Here is an 18,793-nt window from a genome sequence, read left to right as displayed (position 1 = left end):
TCAGCAACAGCTGTGCATATGTTTGTAATTTGGTGTGAAATTTGAAACCTTCCACCCCTGAGAGAGGTGTGAGGACAACAATAATATTTGTTGTACAGCCAATTGTAATTGCCAGTTTACATGCCCAGCAGACATGTGTGCAAAATGGGCAGCTATGTATGGGGCATATTTTCTTTGTGGGTACAGAGTGCCCTTTTTTTTTTCAGGTGAGAGTGGTATGTCAGGTACAGGAAGTCGGTATAGCTGGGGGGGGAGGTAGGTAGGAAAGGTTAACAGACAAGACAAACAAGACGCATACAGGAGTGGTGTATGACACATGTGGGGGGGTTACATAATTGACGGGGACGGATGTTTGGATATCTCAAGCCCATGAGCTCACAGATGGCAACAGTGGAACTGAGATCCCCAGCCATGGGCAGCTGCCACTGTGCCTTCACTGCCCAGGATGGGGCTGTGATGGGGGTTGTGTAGGCCGGGCAGCAGGCATGCCCATGAGTTCTGCCACCCATGCCTCAAGCTGGCGTAGGGGCCCAAGCACAGCATGCCGGATCTCCCTACACACCACAGTCCGGACACTACGGAGGGTGAGTGGATGTTCTCCTCCGACCACACTTGCAGAGGGGGGACAAGCCCCATCCCCTGCAGCGCTTCCACCCGCAGGTGGCACAGGGCCACCGGAGGAGGGTCCGGCCTGGGCACTACTGCCAGGTGCACTCGCCAGCTGAGGTGGGAGAGGTGGGTCCGCTGGAACCCGCCTTCCCTGTCGTCCTATGTTTTGCATTATGTTATGACAGTTTGGGTTAGTAACATACAATACCATTCACAATTAGTTGTAACAGCATGCATTAGTATTCCCATTAACCAAACCTCCATAAATTCAAGCCATTGAACAGCAAGCATAACACATGCATAATTTGAACAGCAATACACAATCCAACAACATGCAGGGTTGATTGATGGCAACAGGCCATCAGGTTTGGATGTATGAACAGGGCACAACATACATGCAAATATGTATGGACCAATAGGACAAATGTCCAGGGGTGTTAATTGTGAATGCACATACCCATTTCACGTGGAATGGATTATTTGTGGTTATAGGGTAGGGTGAAGAAATATTTCATTAACAACTTCAAATACCTATACATATGCTGTACATTTCTACTAGCTGCAGATATATACACACTACAGTTCTGACTACAGTTTCATATGTGATAACTAATTCAGGTTGGTGATAGGAATGTTACTGCTACATCAATATACATTTCATATTTAATCATACACATTCATATCTGGCTCTGTTCAGCTACATCATCCTGCTACATTTGCTTTATATGGCTATAGACAACTGTGGATGTTTGGTATTTCATACAACCATACTATCTGCATATTGCAAACTGAGAGCAACATATCCAGATTTTGGGACACACATTCCAGCTTCAGTACTTTTTCAACACATGTTGCTGTTTGGTTCTGCCTGTCACATTCATTTCATTCTGTACTGACTGCAGTATACTTTATTCAGGAGTTATTACTACTTTATTGGTGGATTCATACCTCTTTCTCACACTCTCTCACTTGTTTTATTTTTACAATTCAGGATGGTACTTAATTCTAGGCTTTATTGACATGTTTTACTTTTAGTTATAACAATCCTTTCCAACAGTCTCATTTATGTCATGTTTCAGAATTTAAACAGGGATATATTTCACACATGTGTTTTACTCAGCTTCTGTAGCTGTACTTTTCAGCCTGCTGCAGGTTATGTACTATTATATTACAGGTGGGACATCTTTATTTCAGACTTGTTTCATTTTTATTTTTGGATTACAGGCTGCATCACACTTTTGTAATCAAGCAATACTTGCAAACTCTCTTACACTGTTACTTGCACATTTTATTAGTAAGTGACTACACTGCACTCTTTTGCAAACTGTCATACTTATATATTTTTTTACAGTTACAGGGAGAGAACTACTGACCTGCCTGGTGGCGCAACCGCACCAGCCTATCGGCATAGGCTCGACTGTTCATGGAATGGACACCTGCAGCTGTAATATAGATGAAGTAATATTGGAATACACATCACCATAATATCAGCTAGGTTAATTTCTTACATGAATAATTACATGTAACTTACTCAGTAGTGGGGCGTTGGGCATTTGCCGGGCCTCCTGGATCCACTGGTTCAGTTGGTCCTGTTTCCGTCTCTTCAGGTCCGCATGGTGGTGACGGACCTGTTCACCAGTCCTTGGTATTCCTGTGGCACTGGTGAGATCATGTGCCAACTGGTCCCACGCCTCAGCCCTATATGCTCCCCACAGGACCTGGCCCGGCATGAGTTGGGCCTCATGATCATTGACGAGGAGCCAAACCATATATTTGGACTCCTCAATGCCCTACCTCTGTGTTCGGAAGCAACTACCCTCTCCTACACCTACCATCCTGGCTGCAAGTCGGTTCCACAATCGGTTATGCTGTGTATTCCCGCCTATGGGGCTTATATATGCCGTTTTTCCCACACTTATCTGTGATTGGCCATTTTGGAATTGTATCAGCTTCACAAAACCTGCTTTGTCATGCTCCTCTTTATATTCATTCCTATATATATGCTATTACTGCATTTCTAAGTGCAACTGTTATGTCTTAGTGGTTCAGTACTTTGACTATGGTGTGTGGTATCCTGGGTTTGAGCCTGGCCATTGCTTTTTATATTTTATGACTGTCTACACAGGCTAGGAGGTGTGTCTGTGTAAAGGCAGTTTTGATACAGCTTGCTCAACGTTGCCCACCGGTTAGCTTGTTGGCACGGTGCGCAGCTCCGCGCAAATGGGTTACGCTGGCTTATGTGTCGTTTGGCTGCCAGCACACATATGCTTAGCTCAGCTACGGGCACACAGTTTCAGTGTGTTAAAATGCTGCTCAACCCTGGGCACTCATTTTACACCTGTTAAACCACTGCTCACCTACGGGCACTCATTTTACACTTGTTAAACCACTGCTCACCTACGGGCACTCATTGCACACCTGTTAAACCACTGCACACCTACGGGCACTCATTTTACACCTGTTAAAATATTGCTCACCTACGGGCACTCATTTTACACCTGTTAAAACACTGCTCACCTACAGGCAGATATCCTCAACTTGTTAGACTGTAGCTCAGCTATAGGCACATCTGACATTTTTTTTTTTTTATCTCACATTTCTTCAAAATACTTGGTCCATTTCATTATATTTTACATAAAATATAATTTTATGTATGTACATATATGTCAGGGAATTGTTTCGTGCTTATTTCACTAAAAATAAAAATTGATGTTGTGGGGGCTCAAACCATGACTGCCTCCTCTTCAGCCGACGTCTCTACTGCTACGCTATTGCTTCTTGGCTTACTTTGCATATTTAGTTCTTATATGCTTTTCCACTGACTGCTAACTGTGGCTAAGCGACGAGCACGCCCGCGCAAACGAGCACACTCACGGGCAAACATCTTTAAAACTTATAAAAAAAATATAAGATGTTCATTTATACATTTTATGTTCATAGTCTGTGGGGGCATGTGTTGTGTTTATTCACATTTACATGGACTCTGTCGTGGGGGTTTACTTTCGGGACTTTTACTCTTCTGGGGGCATGTCTGTTTGCAGGGCTCGCCCTACGGACATGCCCCCTACTGTCTTACACGGACCGTGTTAGCCTTAGGTGTGATTCAGCATGCCCTCATGCATATGCATGGCATGCTGACATCACACAGTTTAACTGCAGCCTCTATGTAAGCCTTGTAACTCTTACACGGAGGCTTTGTGAATCCTGCCCTTTTATATAAATTTTTTTGTTATTTGCTTTGGAGCTTTTCTCCCTGGGTCTCCGCTGAAAACGGGCCCTAGGGCCCAGTCAGACACTACCCTGTTAACAAATGAAAATAAATAAATAAAATAAATCAGGATTTGCAATGTGGAAGAAAGATACCCAGATAGTCCCAATAGTAGTAGGAGCAATGGGTCTTATGAAAAACAATCTACAATCGTATTTAGATATGCTACCAATGCATGCAACTCTGTATGAATTACAGGAGTCATTACTGGGCACATTGCAGGTGCTGTGAAGAGCACGTTTGGCTGACTTCAAAGAGTGAAACAATACTAATTTCATGAACTTTAATCGTACTTTGACTTAGGAGTGGGGTCCATTCCCGTCATAGTATTAGAAACCCAAAAGATTTGGAGAAATTAAAAAGAGGAGAAAACACACACAGACACACACACACACACACATATATATATATATATATATATATATATATATATATATATATATATATATATATATATATCAAGTATTTTGACACCATGTAGCAGTCAAAGACTTTAAAACTCTATTCAATGCCATTGTTTTAAACATACTCTTACATACTTCTAGGCTTAACTTTACATCAGTTGTATTTCCAGCACTACTGACTACAATACTGCACATATTAAGCTCCTTAGTATTATTGCTACAATTTTCTTTCAGCTGTTACTGATTGTTTTATGTACAACATTATTGATCACCGATATCTGTATACTGAACATGTCAAAAAAGCCTTGCATTGTTATATAGCCTGGAAAAATTGTTCCTTTCTTTAGTGTCTTATGTTTATTTTGCTGTAATGCAAAATGGTCTTAATATTGTCAAGCAATTGAAATTTCCAAGGTCAAATATTGCCATTTAATTTATCTTTGCAATGTATTCTTGGTCATGGCTGAAATGGTCCTTGGACAAGTCCTCCTACATGGATAAAGACATGAAATAAAACAAGTAAAACATAAAATAAATTCAGTAACACTTCTACTCGTGGCATTTTAAATCTTATTCAAAGTATACAAAAAAAAAAGAAAGAATGAAAAAAATTCCACAACACATTACAATGATAACTGCATACTCTATTTGCAATTAGACCTATAAAGACTGTGTTTCTATTTTTGGTAGGGTGTTCCAATATCATGCAATCACCTGTTTGGTCATGTCATTTTGTTTTATACAGTGATGATTTGGTGATCTTGAATAATGACATACTGCTTCCCCCTCTGTCTGTCTGTTTGATCCACTGTTGCTCTTGCTTCTACATAATGAGTTGTTACATCTGCTAACACGGATTCCAAGATAAAATCATTTAACTAAACCAGAGGTTTAAGGTAATAAATAGAGGCCTGCAGTTGAGATCAGCAGTAGTTCTGACAATCGGAAAACATTAAAAGTTAAATAGCATGAAACTTAAAATATCTGCACAATTCAGTTACTTCCTCTGTCCATTCTGATTCAAACCAGAAATGCTATAAACCATATCTGTCCCATGTCTTTGATATGTTTCCAAATTAAACGGTCTTTGTATTGTATATCAGGCTTGGTTCTGTTTACTCTGTGTCACCTTTCTTTAAGGCTTGGGGTACTGTGCTCTTATGTATGCTAAACCATTGGAATCCAGTTTAACTTTTATGTCACGGTGTCTTGCTGTTCAGTCCTGTCCTGTTTCCTATCAGTCCCTGCACCTGCATTTTATTTGGATGGTTGGTTCCAGGCCCAGCAGATACTTCATTGTTTGCTTTGCAATGGATTTTCTGATTAACTCCAGGTTGCTATCTTAGTATCGCACCTTGTCCCTGAGACATGTTTCATTTTTACCTCTGTGGCTCTATCCCTATCCTAGGAAACATTTTATTACATTTAAAATGCCATTCACAAAGCCACGTTAAAGGAGCTTGTGCATCTTCAGAATGACCTTCTTTCCCTGTAAGATCCTTTAACTGCAACTTTACGTTAAAGTTCCACTACTTGAGTAGAGCATTGCTCATTCACAAATCCCTTTGACCCTGTAAAAAGGACAGAAAATAAAGTCACCCTACCCTTACAGTTATATTATTAGTTGGTATCAGTATTTTCATGTTACTGTCTAGGTCAGCCAACTTATTCTTCTGTGATTTGGTCTTAAAGCAGAGTCGTGTGTCAAACTGTAGGCAGAGCTCTAATCAACTGATGCTAAAAGACTCGTTTCCTTGTTTGCCCATTAAATTATGCAAGTCCTTTCACAACTGAGATAGTTACAGCATAAAATGAATGTTAGCACATGTGCTGGCTGTTAAGAAAATATGATTTCTGCAAGTACAGTAAATTTAAGCCTTCTAGCTTCTACTGCTCAGCAAACATACACTGAGCATTTCTGTGTTTCCTTCTGTAATATGATATTTTCTGGGTAGCTGTCATATTTTCATTGTCATCACAGAAGTTTAATTGGTAGCACCTTGCTTTTTTATTTTCTTTGTATTTTAGGGACAATTTGGAGTTTGGAAGGGGACGGGGAAAAAAAAGAAAGTTCTTTTAGCCAAATAGGTCTATCTGAAAGATGTTTTTAGATACAGTATATAAAAAGAGACATTTAAGTCCTTTAGGGGAAAAGTCGGTGCATGTTTTAAATAAGAAAAGCATTTAAACAAGGTGCCAAAGGCAAGACAGTGATGATGCAAGGAATTTTTTTTTTTTGGCAAAGATGTTAGTAAATACATGGAAGAACTATTTTAGGCAAGTTACACAAGTGGCAGCAGAAGTAAATAAAAAGGTCATGGACTAAACATGAAGGAATTGCAGTGACTTATCATAAGAAGTGGTGTTATCAGTTAACACTGTGACATAGCTCATCTATTCAACAACACAATGGTCAGACTGTGGGCTGACAAATATTTACAAACTGACATCTTGTCCTTGCAGTATGAAAGATTATTTGCTTACTTGCTTATGAGATTATAACCTTTCACCCATAGCTTCAGATTCTCATTTCAGATTGCAGTTACCCGGGTTAACATTTTTTTGTTTTGCTAATATGACATCATCTACTTTAAAGCCGCTCTAAAATGGACAGCGTTTTTTATTTTGTTAATATACCCAGTTCATATTAAGCATTTTGAGCTTTAAGATTACTGACATTCCTTATTCCCATAATGTACACAAGTAGGTGCTAAACCATCCTATTCCTGAATATACAAGCCCTTTGGTACTTCCATGGAGCAGATTTCTTCTGTACTGTCCTAAATTAGATCATTATAATTCTCTTGTACAGGCACTAGAACAGTATTAGGCTGTTTGGGCATACAACATCTTCTCTTGCTCTTTTCTGAAGGTGTTTCTTCCAGCTAAGGCATTCCATTTAGTAATAAAACGTTAGCCACTTTTCTGAAGGTGTTTCTTCCAGCTAAGGCATTCCATTTAGTAATAAAACGTTAGCCACTTTTCTGAAGGTGTTTCTTCCAGCTAAGGCATTCCATTTAGTAATAAAGCGTTAGCCACTTTTCTGAAGGTGTTTCTTCCAGCTAAGGCATTCCATTTAGTAATAAAACGTTAGCCACTTTTCTGAAGGTGTTTCTTCCAGCTAAGGCATTCCATTTAGTAATAAAACATTAGCCACTTTTCTGAAGGTGTTTCTTCCAGCTAAGGCATTCCATTTAGTAATAAAACGTTAGCCACTTTTCTGAAGGTGTTTCTTCCAGCTAAGGCATTCCATTTAGTAATAAAACGTTAGCCACTTTTCTGAAGGTGTTTCTTCCAGCTAAGGCATTCCATTTAGTAATAAAACATTAGCCACTTTTCTGAAGGTGTTTCTTCCAGCTAAGGCATTCCATTTAGTAATAAAACGTTAGCCACTTTTCTGAAGGTGTTTCTTCCAGCTAAGGCATTCCATTTAGTAATAAAACGTTAGCCACTTGCTCCTTTCCATATGCACTTATTTTATGCTATTGTACTAATCATTTATGCTTGATTCTTTTGTTCTTTTTCTCACTGAACTCATCTGTCTTTAGACACTCATGAGGTAATGAACAGATGATCCTCCATACTGCCATACTATGAGCTGAGGAGTATTTATTTTGCCATTCCCATAATCATCCATCTCCTCAGTGGTGCACTACATAAAAGAAACCCACAAAGACTTACTTCTGCCTTACCACTAATGTCTACCTTTCCTTTCTTCGGGTATTTAGTCCTTCAGATGGGCCTTTAATAGTCATTAATTCAATCAATGTTGTTGGTATCAGAAACAGAAAGCCGCTTTTTGTGCCACTATTTGACCATTGCTATAGATTCCATGTTGTAACTGTGAATGTCATCAATTCAAACTCTGTAATAAAAAAAATATGAAGTGGGATTTGCCTTATCTGCTCGCAACAGCTCAAAGTTGCCAAGTGATCGCTGCATTCATTTAATAAATATAATCAAAATAATCGATTATGCAGTCACTGCACCTTTGATAAACAGGAAATTTCCTTTCAGTGACATCATTAGAAAATAATTATTTCACACAATCTAATGGTTGTAAAAGTGATTATTGCATTCAGTGATAACTATTACTACTCTGCTAAGCGATATAATTTTAGTTCTCCTTGGTGATTCATTGTACTATGCAAACTAAGTGCTACAGAAATTTTAATGATTCCCTGTAACAACTTTTCCAGCTCTCTGTAAAATATTAATGTTTTGCACTGACTCATTTAAATGCTCTTTTTAGATTTATATTCTGTCAGTACTGTTTTCTTTATTTCTATCTCTGCTGTCCAGGCACTTTACCTGTAGCAAAGCACTTGGTCAAATCATGGCATTTAACAATGTTTTTGTTAATGTGTCTGAAACTCAAAATGGACAAAGGAAATAGATACTCAATATTTATCTCTTCCTTCTATAAAATTTACAAGTGTGCTTTACTCTTTTAATAATGTCTAAGCTCCTAAATTTAAGCATAAGAAGCTACAAACAATAGCTTCCAATTTATATGAATTAGAAGATGTTTTACAAAATATTTTAATGAGGAAATCACACATTTTAATAACCAAAGAATTCAGAATGCTACTACTAATGTAACCAGAGAAAATTACAATAACCATTTTAATTCAGTAACAAATTATCTGATGTGGAACAGCACTTATGCTACTGAAAATGACTTTTCTCTTTTTTAATTTCTCCAAGTCTTTTGGGATTTCAATACCATTATGGGAATGGACCCCATTCTTAAGTCAAAGTACGATTAAAGTTGATGAAATTAGTATTGTTTCAATCTTTGATGTCAGCCAGAAGTGCTTTTTGCAGCACCAGCAATGTGCCCACTAATGACTCCTTCTGCAATTCATACGGGGTTACATGCATTGGTAACATATCTGAATACGACTGTAAATTCTCTTTTATAAGACCCATTGCTCCTACTACTATTGAACTATTGTTCCAGTGGTGGGTGTTAACATTGGGATATAACTATCACTTCAATGTGTCTTATTTATTTGTTGGTGCAGGTTTAGTTCCTTTAACATGGTATCTGAGGAATCATTTGTTCTGAAAAATGAACAGAATGTCTAAGATGGCTGGATATTTCATGACTCGAAAGGTTCACATAGATCCCCGGGGAGGAGTCTATAAGAAACAAAGTGTAAAGAGAGATGGCTGCCAGTCTGTCCCAGTACTAATGGTCACCCATCCAGCAAAAGATGCTCACTAGCCTGCTTTAATTTTCAAACCTCATGTAAGGTTCTACACTTTTAAATAGGGAAAAAAACATTTCAGATTTGAGTTTCTCTCCTTTGGTCGAGTAACTGCTCCCAAGGTCTTTACCAAGTTTCTGGTAGTAACTCAAGTTTGCTTTACTACTGTAACCAGATGTATTACTATTTAAGTGTTTATTTTTCAGCTCAAGATATGGCCAAAATTGACTTTATTTGCCTCCCTCCAAGGTTTATATCTATAGCTCAGTATTATTCATCATAATGGTTGATGATTTCTTTCATTTCAATGTCTTCAGTTATCAGTTCCCCTTCTCTTCCTCCTGTTGTTTAGGTAGAATTGTTAAATTAGGATGTTAGGTTAGAGTTTACATTTTGTTCTCACTTGATTTATGGAATGAATACAGTGTGACTGCTGATTCATTGGTTGCTACTAGACAATGGATCAGTTAAGACCTTTGAAGCCTAGCCACTGCAGTCCCACTGCTATATCCAACTAATTACTCACCATAAGGGAGAGGAGGGCTAGGCCCTGGGTGATTTTGAAATTTCCAAATAAATAAAGTATGCCTCATTATTAAATAGGAAAAGTGTAAGCGCAAAAATTCATTACATTTTAGTTGCCCAGTTATGAGAAAGTAAGATCAATTACAATGTCCCTTCTGGACACCAAGTATGGGCACTAACTCCATTGGTCTACTGCTCAAGAAGAAAATCTGTTAAAAAAACCAAACAGGATATAGTGACAACAGTGCAAATGACATGATTCTCAGCCATCCTGCTATGACCAGACACCTATTATCCTGATGTAGACATTAGTGCATAAAAATGCACCTGCTGTGTATCATAGGTTCATGGGTGTATACTAGGCTAACAACCACTAGGGCCCTTATAAGCCTAGCTGTGCAATCCAAATGTGACTCAGAAATTTGATTTACATAGGTGGTGATTTACTGACTACCTGTGTCCATCAAAAACATAGGAACTGGACCAGGGGTAAATTTCTGATTACCCATCCACTGGTCAATAACAAGGAACTCTGCTTCACATGCATCTTGAGCCTGTTCCCAGAGAATGAGAATTCTCTGAGTAACATATCTGTCTCTTCAACATGTCCTATTTATGTTGCAAGAAAAATGTAGCTATTTTAATCTTTTAGTTCTGATGCTGTTTGTTTTGCAGATGTGCAAAAGGTTCATCAAAATAGGGTCCAGGGACACCCTGTATTCCAGATAAAGTTCACCTCTCAGACTTCTGTATGATACAGAGTAAAGAGACAGGGCTTTGAGGCAATTTGCATAGGACGTTGTGTTTGCTCCCTGTATTCTTTTTGTAAGGAACCTTTGTGGATATTCCAGTTGCAGCATGTGTCTGGTCAGGTAAATACCAAGGGGGCATTATACTCTGTGAGGGGGGGTCTGATGAAGGCAGAGTACAGTGGTATGGTGACCTCTATGGACTTAGATTCCATGCCTTTGCTTATAAGTTAAGCAACATAGAAGGATTTTCTTACTACTTTAGACCCATGCTGGTCGAAGGCTAGATTACTGTCTACATGAGTTGCCAGATCCCTGACTAGTGATTCAACCTTTAAGGGTGTTTTACTGATAATGTAGTTATCCAGGGTAGTAGACTTCCCAAAACAGTACTATAATGCATTTCTTGGTACTGATTTGTAAGTGATAGCTTTGACACCTAGCATTTGTCTGTATTAGACCTATCTGAAGGGTATTCTCATCTTGGGGGGGGGGGGGTTAATGGCTGCTCCCATTTTGCAATCATCCATGAACTTGGTCAGCCAAAGGCCTTTGAAATTGGCTTTGACACCCAAGAAGTAGATAACAAAGAGGAGTGGGCACAGCACAGACACCTGGAGGTAGGACTCCACTGGTGACCAGCCTCTATGTGGAGGTGGCTTCACCAGATTTAACCTCCTGGGTCCTATAACTAAGCCAGCTAGCTATCCAGTGTGTTATATAGGGGTTTATAGCTCGTTCCATAAGTTTGCTGACAATGCTCGAGTGGGGTATTGTATCAAATGCTTTAGCCAGATCTAGGTAGGCAGCATAAACTGTTTCTCCTTATCCATTGCCTTAGTGACCTTTTCAAAGAAGTCCATCAGATTCAGTAAGCATGACCTTCTTTGACAAAGCCAAACTGGGATGGCTCCAGTGTCAGAAGTTCTCCTATGTCTTTGCTGGTAATCTTCATGATAATTCCTTCCATGACTTTGCAAATAAGACTTTTCTGTTTAGATGCCTGGCATTAAGCAGCAACACTACGAGGTTCAGTTGAGTTGATTTTACTATGTTGGTAGGTTTGTCAATTTTGCATTCCCTATAAAAGGCACTTTGGGGGTGGTTCAAGTTTTAGATAGTATTAAAAAGCCTAGACTGGAGAGGTGCAGCCCATCCTTAGCAAAGTAATGTAATCTACTAACCATGTCCTCCCAAGCTGGAGACACCAGGAAGATAACCATTGTTATATTGTGGGATCATCCTCGGTTATGGCAATATGCTTCTTAACGCTAATCTCATACCAGCCTAAGACACACAGCCTGAAAGCTCCACAATGTATCTCTTCATATAGTCCATGGAGGTACATCTTAGGTCATTTACACCTACATGGACAACTATGGAATTATACTGGTACTTGTGGTGTAATGACTTGAGTGCATGAGTGATTTGGTGGATTCCGGCTCCAAATAAGCAGCAAACAGTCATCTTCTCCTTGTTCATCCTGGCTAGAGGGGCATCAGTATATCTTACAATGGTGTCCCCTGTGACGAGAGTCAGGGGAAATGTGTTTGCCTGCCTTAGGGGCTTAGTGTTTGGGGCTCCACTGAGAGTGCAGTACATGTGGTGTTAGGTGTTGTTTTTCATAAGTGCTTTTGGGCTTGCTGATACATAGCTTTGACAATGGGTGATCTAGGCAATCTTTGTTATTTAGGAAGATTGCTTTTAAGTGCCTCAGCATACATTAATCTGCATGTTATTTACTCTGTGAGGTGGGTGTTGCGTGCATGGTTTTACTCTGATGTGCATTTGTATGTGAGAGTTTAGCTTCCAGTGTCATTGTGTAAGTACACCTCTCGCATACTGTGCCTGCTTCTTCAGGGATTAAGTGGTTGTCAGTAAACATGAGACAACTGCTACAATGTCTTAAGACACATCCACTAAGCTGGTTAAAGAGAAGTTTGGAAATTGCATATCCATACTGTTCAGTTCTTTGATATGTGGGGGTGGTATATTGGGGTTAGAAGGCTATTAAGAGTGCTTTATAAGAGCAGATTATGCTAAACAGTACTAAATTCTACTAATGTTAATATTTACATAATGCTGAATTCAACTAAATCTGTATGTATTGACACTTGACTCCCAGCTAGCTGCTCTTAACTTGTTGATGAGCAAGGTATTTGTGCTACATTGCTGCTTTACTGGGTATAGATTTATCAACTATTTTTTCTTGGTGTTTGTTACGGTACAGGGCACTGCTAACCAATGCAAATGTACAAAATTTCTAGCAGCTCAGAAAAAACATGAAACACACTAATGAATCCTCTGGCCATTAAAATGACTACACTATGAGTCCTTTTGTGTATTTTCCAACTCAAATAGATGAGACAGACACCTCCTACCACAAGGTTAATAAACCCTGTCCTTCTAATATAAAAAACACAGTGGAAGAGACAGTTTTAAAATAGCATATACCTAGGTGCTCTTTATCTTTTTGTTCCTGGGGATTTACAGCCTTCCTTAGCTGGACCTAACAGATATTTGTTGCATGATTTTCTCACTAACCATGGGGCTATAGCTCTCCATTTTCACAGTATGCCTTTGCTCTGCACTCTGGAGATCTACAGAAATAAGACAGATGCATGTGAAAAATATTCATATGCCATTAATGTGTGTCCCAGACTTATACTTTGAGATTCCAAGGAGGCTATAGCACCACTTATGTACTGGGCATGCAGATTGTTCTTGTTATGTGACCAGTGTACTGTGTTATAATGTGATATGTCTATCTGCCTATGGCCCTAGTTAAACAATGCACTGACAGTCCACTATTGCTGTGCACCCTAGACCATTCACTTTCCAAATGCTCATTTGACTGGACTGCATCTGATGTGTAGAACATTCCTTGCTAATAATGCCATTAAAAAGTATGAATTCAATCTAGATATAATAACCAGAGAGAGAAATTAGTGTAAAATATCCATTGTCGAAACTCTCACACTGTTATGTGCTCTTCTGAGGGTTGTTTGAAAATCAGTACATGTGAATTCCACATTTATCTGGTGATCTGCAGTATATTATATTGCTTTTACTGATCCTTTTACCATAAATCATAACAACAGATTGCACCCCACACACACAGACACACTAAACATGCAACTCTCGATTCCATGAAATTGGAAGCACCAACCTGAACTCTTCGGGATTTATCCTATCAATTTCATCAGGTTTCATTCCACAGACAAAATGTCCCAGAGCTGTGAGTTCAGTCATATCCAGTGCAAAAATTCTGTTGCCACTCCGATGCAAAAAGTTTGTGAAGATTGCTTTCATCTTACAAAGGAAAAAAAAAACTTACTGTCGTAATTTATGTAAACCTGGCATCTACATCAGACATCAGATATAACTACAGTCAAAATTGTATTCCAAGTTTTTATGAAGAACTCTAGCTCTTTTCTCACAAAAGCAATTTAGTTTCCTTTGTATAAGAAGGGATAAGCAAATTATTATCACTGTCTTTAGTTACTTCAAGTCTATGATATTCACAGTTGGTAGAAAGAGAATGAATTAAAAAAAACACAACAAATCAGTGTGTTTCCTATTCCACTTACTAAGTGCATACTTCTTTAGGAAGTACAACATTCAGCTAACTTAAAAGATTGGAGGGTTAATGTGCTGCATTTATTTCATTTGAGCTTAGTCCTGAATAAGAATTAATGGGTTCAGTGCAGCTATGATGGTATCAACATGCCAACAGCTCTCCCAAATCAGTGTCTAAATAATACACACTTACATAATCATCATCATCATCACTGTCATCTCCATTTTTTCCATTATATGCATGGGATCAGGGTATCGTGTTAACTGTCGTCATCTCTCTTGATTCAGCACCGCACTCCTGTCTTCTTCAACACTCATGCCTAACTGTCGCAGATCTTCTTCCACACAATCCATTCAACTCTTTGCTGGACATCAACATTTCCTCTTACCTTCTTCCTGTCTGTCCGAAATCTTCTTCACTAGAATGTCTTCTGCTTTTCTGCACGTGTCCAAACCACCATAATCTGTTCTCTTTGATCTTTCCTGAAATTGGAGCTACTTTGGCATCTGCTGTTATATCCTCATTTCTTCATCTATCCCACAGACTGCATCCTAACACCTATCTAAGGCACTTCACTTCCATCCTGTCTTCCTCATCTGCTCTGCCTTCACTGCCCAGGTTTCTGCACCATACAGTAGTGCTGGTCACACCACTGTCTTGTGCACCTTATTTTCCAGCTTCTTTGGCATGCTTCTGTCATAGACTACACCTGACACTCTGTGCCAGTTGGCTGCAGCCCCTCTGATTCTAGCCTTGACCTCTTCATTCAGACTTCCTGCCTCTTCAGCCATCCCTCCCAGATACTTGAAGCTATGTACCTGTTCCACTGTCTTCACTTCTATCTCAGTTCTCAGCTTCTTCTGATTTGCCCAATTTGCTGTCATTACCACTGTCTTATCTGTACTCAGTTTCATCCCATGTGCCTGCAGTTTTGCATTCCATCCCCCTAACCTTTAATGAAGTTCTTGATCAGTCTGCCTGTGATGCCACATCGTTTGCATACATCAACTTTGCTGATCTGTCCCCTCCAACCTGTTTGCTAATGTAGTCCATCACCAGTATAAACAGCAGTGGGCTCAGAGCTGAACCCTGGTGTACACCCTCTCCCACTGCGAACCCCCCTGTGAGGCCAAACACTGTTTGTATTTGAGTCATTGGGTCCTTGTACATAGCCTGCACTAATTCTACCAATGTTTCTGGGACTTCGAACCACCGCAGTACTGCCTAGATCAGCTTTCTTGGGACCTTGTCATATGCTTCCTCCAAATCTAGGGATGTCCAGTTGGACTTTTTCCTCAACTCTATCTTTTTCTCAATTGGCTGTCTCACTACAAACATTGGGACAATTGTGCTGCATCCTGAACTGAACCCAGATTGCTCATCTCCCATCTTACATTCTACTACTCTACATATCCATTTATCAATCACCTCCTCCAGAACTTTTATACAATATGATAGGAGTTTAATGCCTCTATACTGCCCACAGTTGTGGATGTCCCCTTTGTTCTTGCACCCTGGCATGAGTATGCTTATTCTCCAGTCATCTGGGATACGCTTTTCCTTTCACAGTGCTATGACTACCTTCAGAGGCCATGTCTCCACTATCTCACCCAACATCTTTATCATATCTGCTGTAACCTTATCTTAGCTTGCGGCTTTCCTTAAATTTATTTTCCTTAGTCCTGTTCTTACTTCACACTGCACTGCAAATTCCACTCAGCTGAAAGAATATTACCCAACAGATTCTGTTATACAATACCTAAGCTATGTAAATATGTATAAATATACACCCCATGTAGTGAATTGTATTATTTTTGTTATGGAATTATATATTGTGTATATGCCTTTTTGATGAAAATATTTTAAAAAATGCTACCTGTATTGATTACTCATCTGAAGGCATTTAAGATGAGTCAACAAAAATATTTACAGTGGATTGCATAGTTCTTTGCCCATTTACATGTACTGTTGAAGGCTGCAATGATTTTGTAAGATTTTGTAATATATCTTCATATAAACAACTTATTAACATTCCCATAATTATGAGATAGGACTGAAACAATAGGAAAGAAATGTGTGGGACTGCCACAAAGAAACGTAATAACATAAAATGTAGTTTAGACATGTTTGATATCTCACCACATACATTTTTAATACATTTTGCAAGTATTTCAGTGTTGTTGTAGAGCTTTTATTTATGTAAATGTGTATCTGATATATATATATATATATATATATATATATATATATATGTGTGTGTGTGTGTGTGTGTGTGTGTGTGTACAGGCACACACACACACACACACACACACACACACACACACACACACACACACACACACACACACACACACACACACACACACACACTTTGCAGTTCAACTCCCAAAGATGATGCAGCTGAACTAGGAAACACTACTTTTATATGAACTGATCATACTATGTAGGGATATGGGACTGTATGTGGCATGTATGTTTTCTTTATTTTTTTATTATAGTTTTTGTGATGTGGAAGCACTGTTTTTATTTTTTTATTTATTTTTTCATGATTGGATTTGTTACTTTTTATACTTCTTTTCACATGCTGGGATATCTATCTATATACTTATTACCTTTACGGCACTCTTGTCATAGATAGTACCCCAAAAAGGCAACCCCCCATTTCTCGGTCACCCACGTCCCCCGGAATCTTTTTTTAAAGTTTTTCGTCTACCCTTCTAGCATGTCGAGGGATCAGTTGCTAGTGTCCTCTCCTGCTCAGCTGGTGAACCTGGGAATATTGAGGCAATGTTTCAATTGCCTCATGTACACAGACAACCCTTTCCTCCTCCCACAAAACACAAATACATGCAAGAGATGCAACTATACGGCCAAACTGGAGGCTGAGCTCTCTCAACATAGGACTGGCAAGACCAGTCAGGAGGAGAAGGTTACCACACACACTATAGACCCAGTCTCACATAGTACCATTACAACCTCAAATCATACACATAAACACACAAAGACATACTCGGAGGCTCTGATCAAAAATCTACCAAAACAGCAGAGGCCACCAAAGCAGACACCCAAACAACCACCACCTCAGAACACAACACCCGCAACACATAGACCTCACAGTCAGAGTGTCAAACAGTCACAGCCCTTAAGGCCAAACACAATGCCAGACACACTAGTCATTGGTGACTTCATAGTCAGACACACTGATGTCCCGCTCACCAGACTGAGTAAGGAGAAGGTCACAGTAAGCTGCCTGTTGGGCGCTAGAATCCGCCACATAACGCAAGCACTCAGGTCTCTCAACAGCAGGTACAAATATGACTCAGTCATTGTCCACGCTGGTGTAAATGACCTGAGACGTACCTCCTTGGACTACATGAAAAGAGACATTGAGGAGCTCTCTGATTATGTAGCCCAGGCAGGTATGACCCTGACCTTGAGCAGTATCCTACCTTCACCAAGAATGATGCCACAATACAGAGATAAGATGATCAGCTTTAACAATTGGCTTAAACACTGGTGTCATTCAAAGGGGATCCAGTATCTGTCTGCCTGGGATGACATGCTGGACAAGCCACGCTGCGTCGCAAGGGACGGCTTGCACCTGTCACCCCTGGGATTCCGGATATTGGCAAAGGCTCTTGCCACCCCATAGTGCCTTTTTAGGCAAGGCTCAAATTCTAAACCTACCACCCTAGAACACAAAAGGAAAAAACTAAGGGTAATGCTGCTCAATGCCAGAAGTCTAAATCTCTAAATGCACGCACTCGAGGCCCTTCTCAGTATGGAGAACATCGATGTCTGTGCTGTGACAGAAACCTGGTTCAAGGCTCCTGAGAGCACCCCAGCGCTATCAGGTTTTACCTCATATCATGCGTTCCGGCCCAAAATCCGGACAATACCAAGAAAGGAGGGGGTATCCATATTCATCAAGGACACCCACACCTCAAGACTGGTGGCAACGCACGATGCATCGGAGACCATCCAGGTGCAATTAACCATAGGCAAGACTGCTCTGCAAATTGTAGCATGTTACAGGCCACCCTCACAAACTCAGGAAACTCACATGGCCTTCCTGAAAACACTAGAGGGGATAAATGTATCACCAAACACCATCATACTAGGTGACTTCAATTACCCTAATATAGACTGGGAACACTACTCAAGCCCAAACACCCTAGCCCAAAAGTTCCTGGAATTCATAAACTCAAATGCCATGGAACAACTAGTCACCATCCCCACAAGAGGAGATAACATACTTGATCTCATCATCACGAACATGGGAGCACAATGTTCAACACCGGAAGTATACCCCTCACTGGTGAGATCAGATCACAAACTAATCTCGCTGGAGGTCCTCATCCCACCCCCACCTGAAATAAAGAAGACCACTGTAAAGAACTACTCAAAAGCCGACTTCACTCTTCTAAAGACTAGTGTGGTCTCCT

The 18,793-nt window shown here is 39.8% G+C and overlaps 1 protein-coding gene across 2 annotated transcripts in view; it reads right to left on the bottom strand.

The window, feature by feature from the left end:
* Positions 1 to 18,793, bottom strand: part of LOC122806913 (stereocilin-like) — a 608,237-nt gene that overhangs the window by 192,550 nt on the left and 396,894 nt on the right. For both annotated transcript variants that reach the window (XM_044077724.1, XR_006365569.1), the window contains exon 19: positions 13,938 to 14,080. In XM_044077724.1, coding sequence (XP_043933659.1) covers positions 13,938 to 14,080 — 143 coding nt within the window. The remainder of the gene's footprint in view (positions 1 to 13,937; positions 14,081 to 18,793) is intronic.

This window comes from Protopterus annectens, chromosome 7.part0 (assembly GCF_019279795.1).
Source record: "Protopterus annectens isolate FY-2018-M chromosome 7.part0, PAN1.0, whole genome shotgun sequence".
Classification (NCBI taxonomy): Eukaryota; Metazoa; Chordata; order Ceratodontiformes; family Protopteridae; genus Protopterus; species Protopterus annectens.
This window is presented reverse-complemented; position numbering and strand designations above follow the sequence as displayed.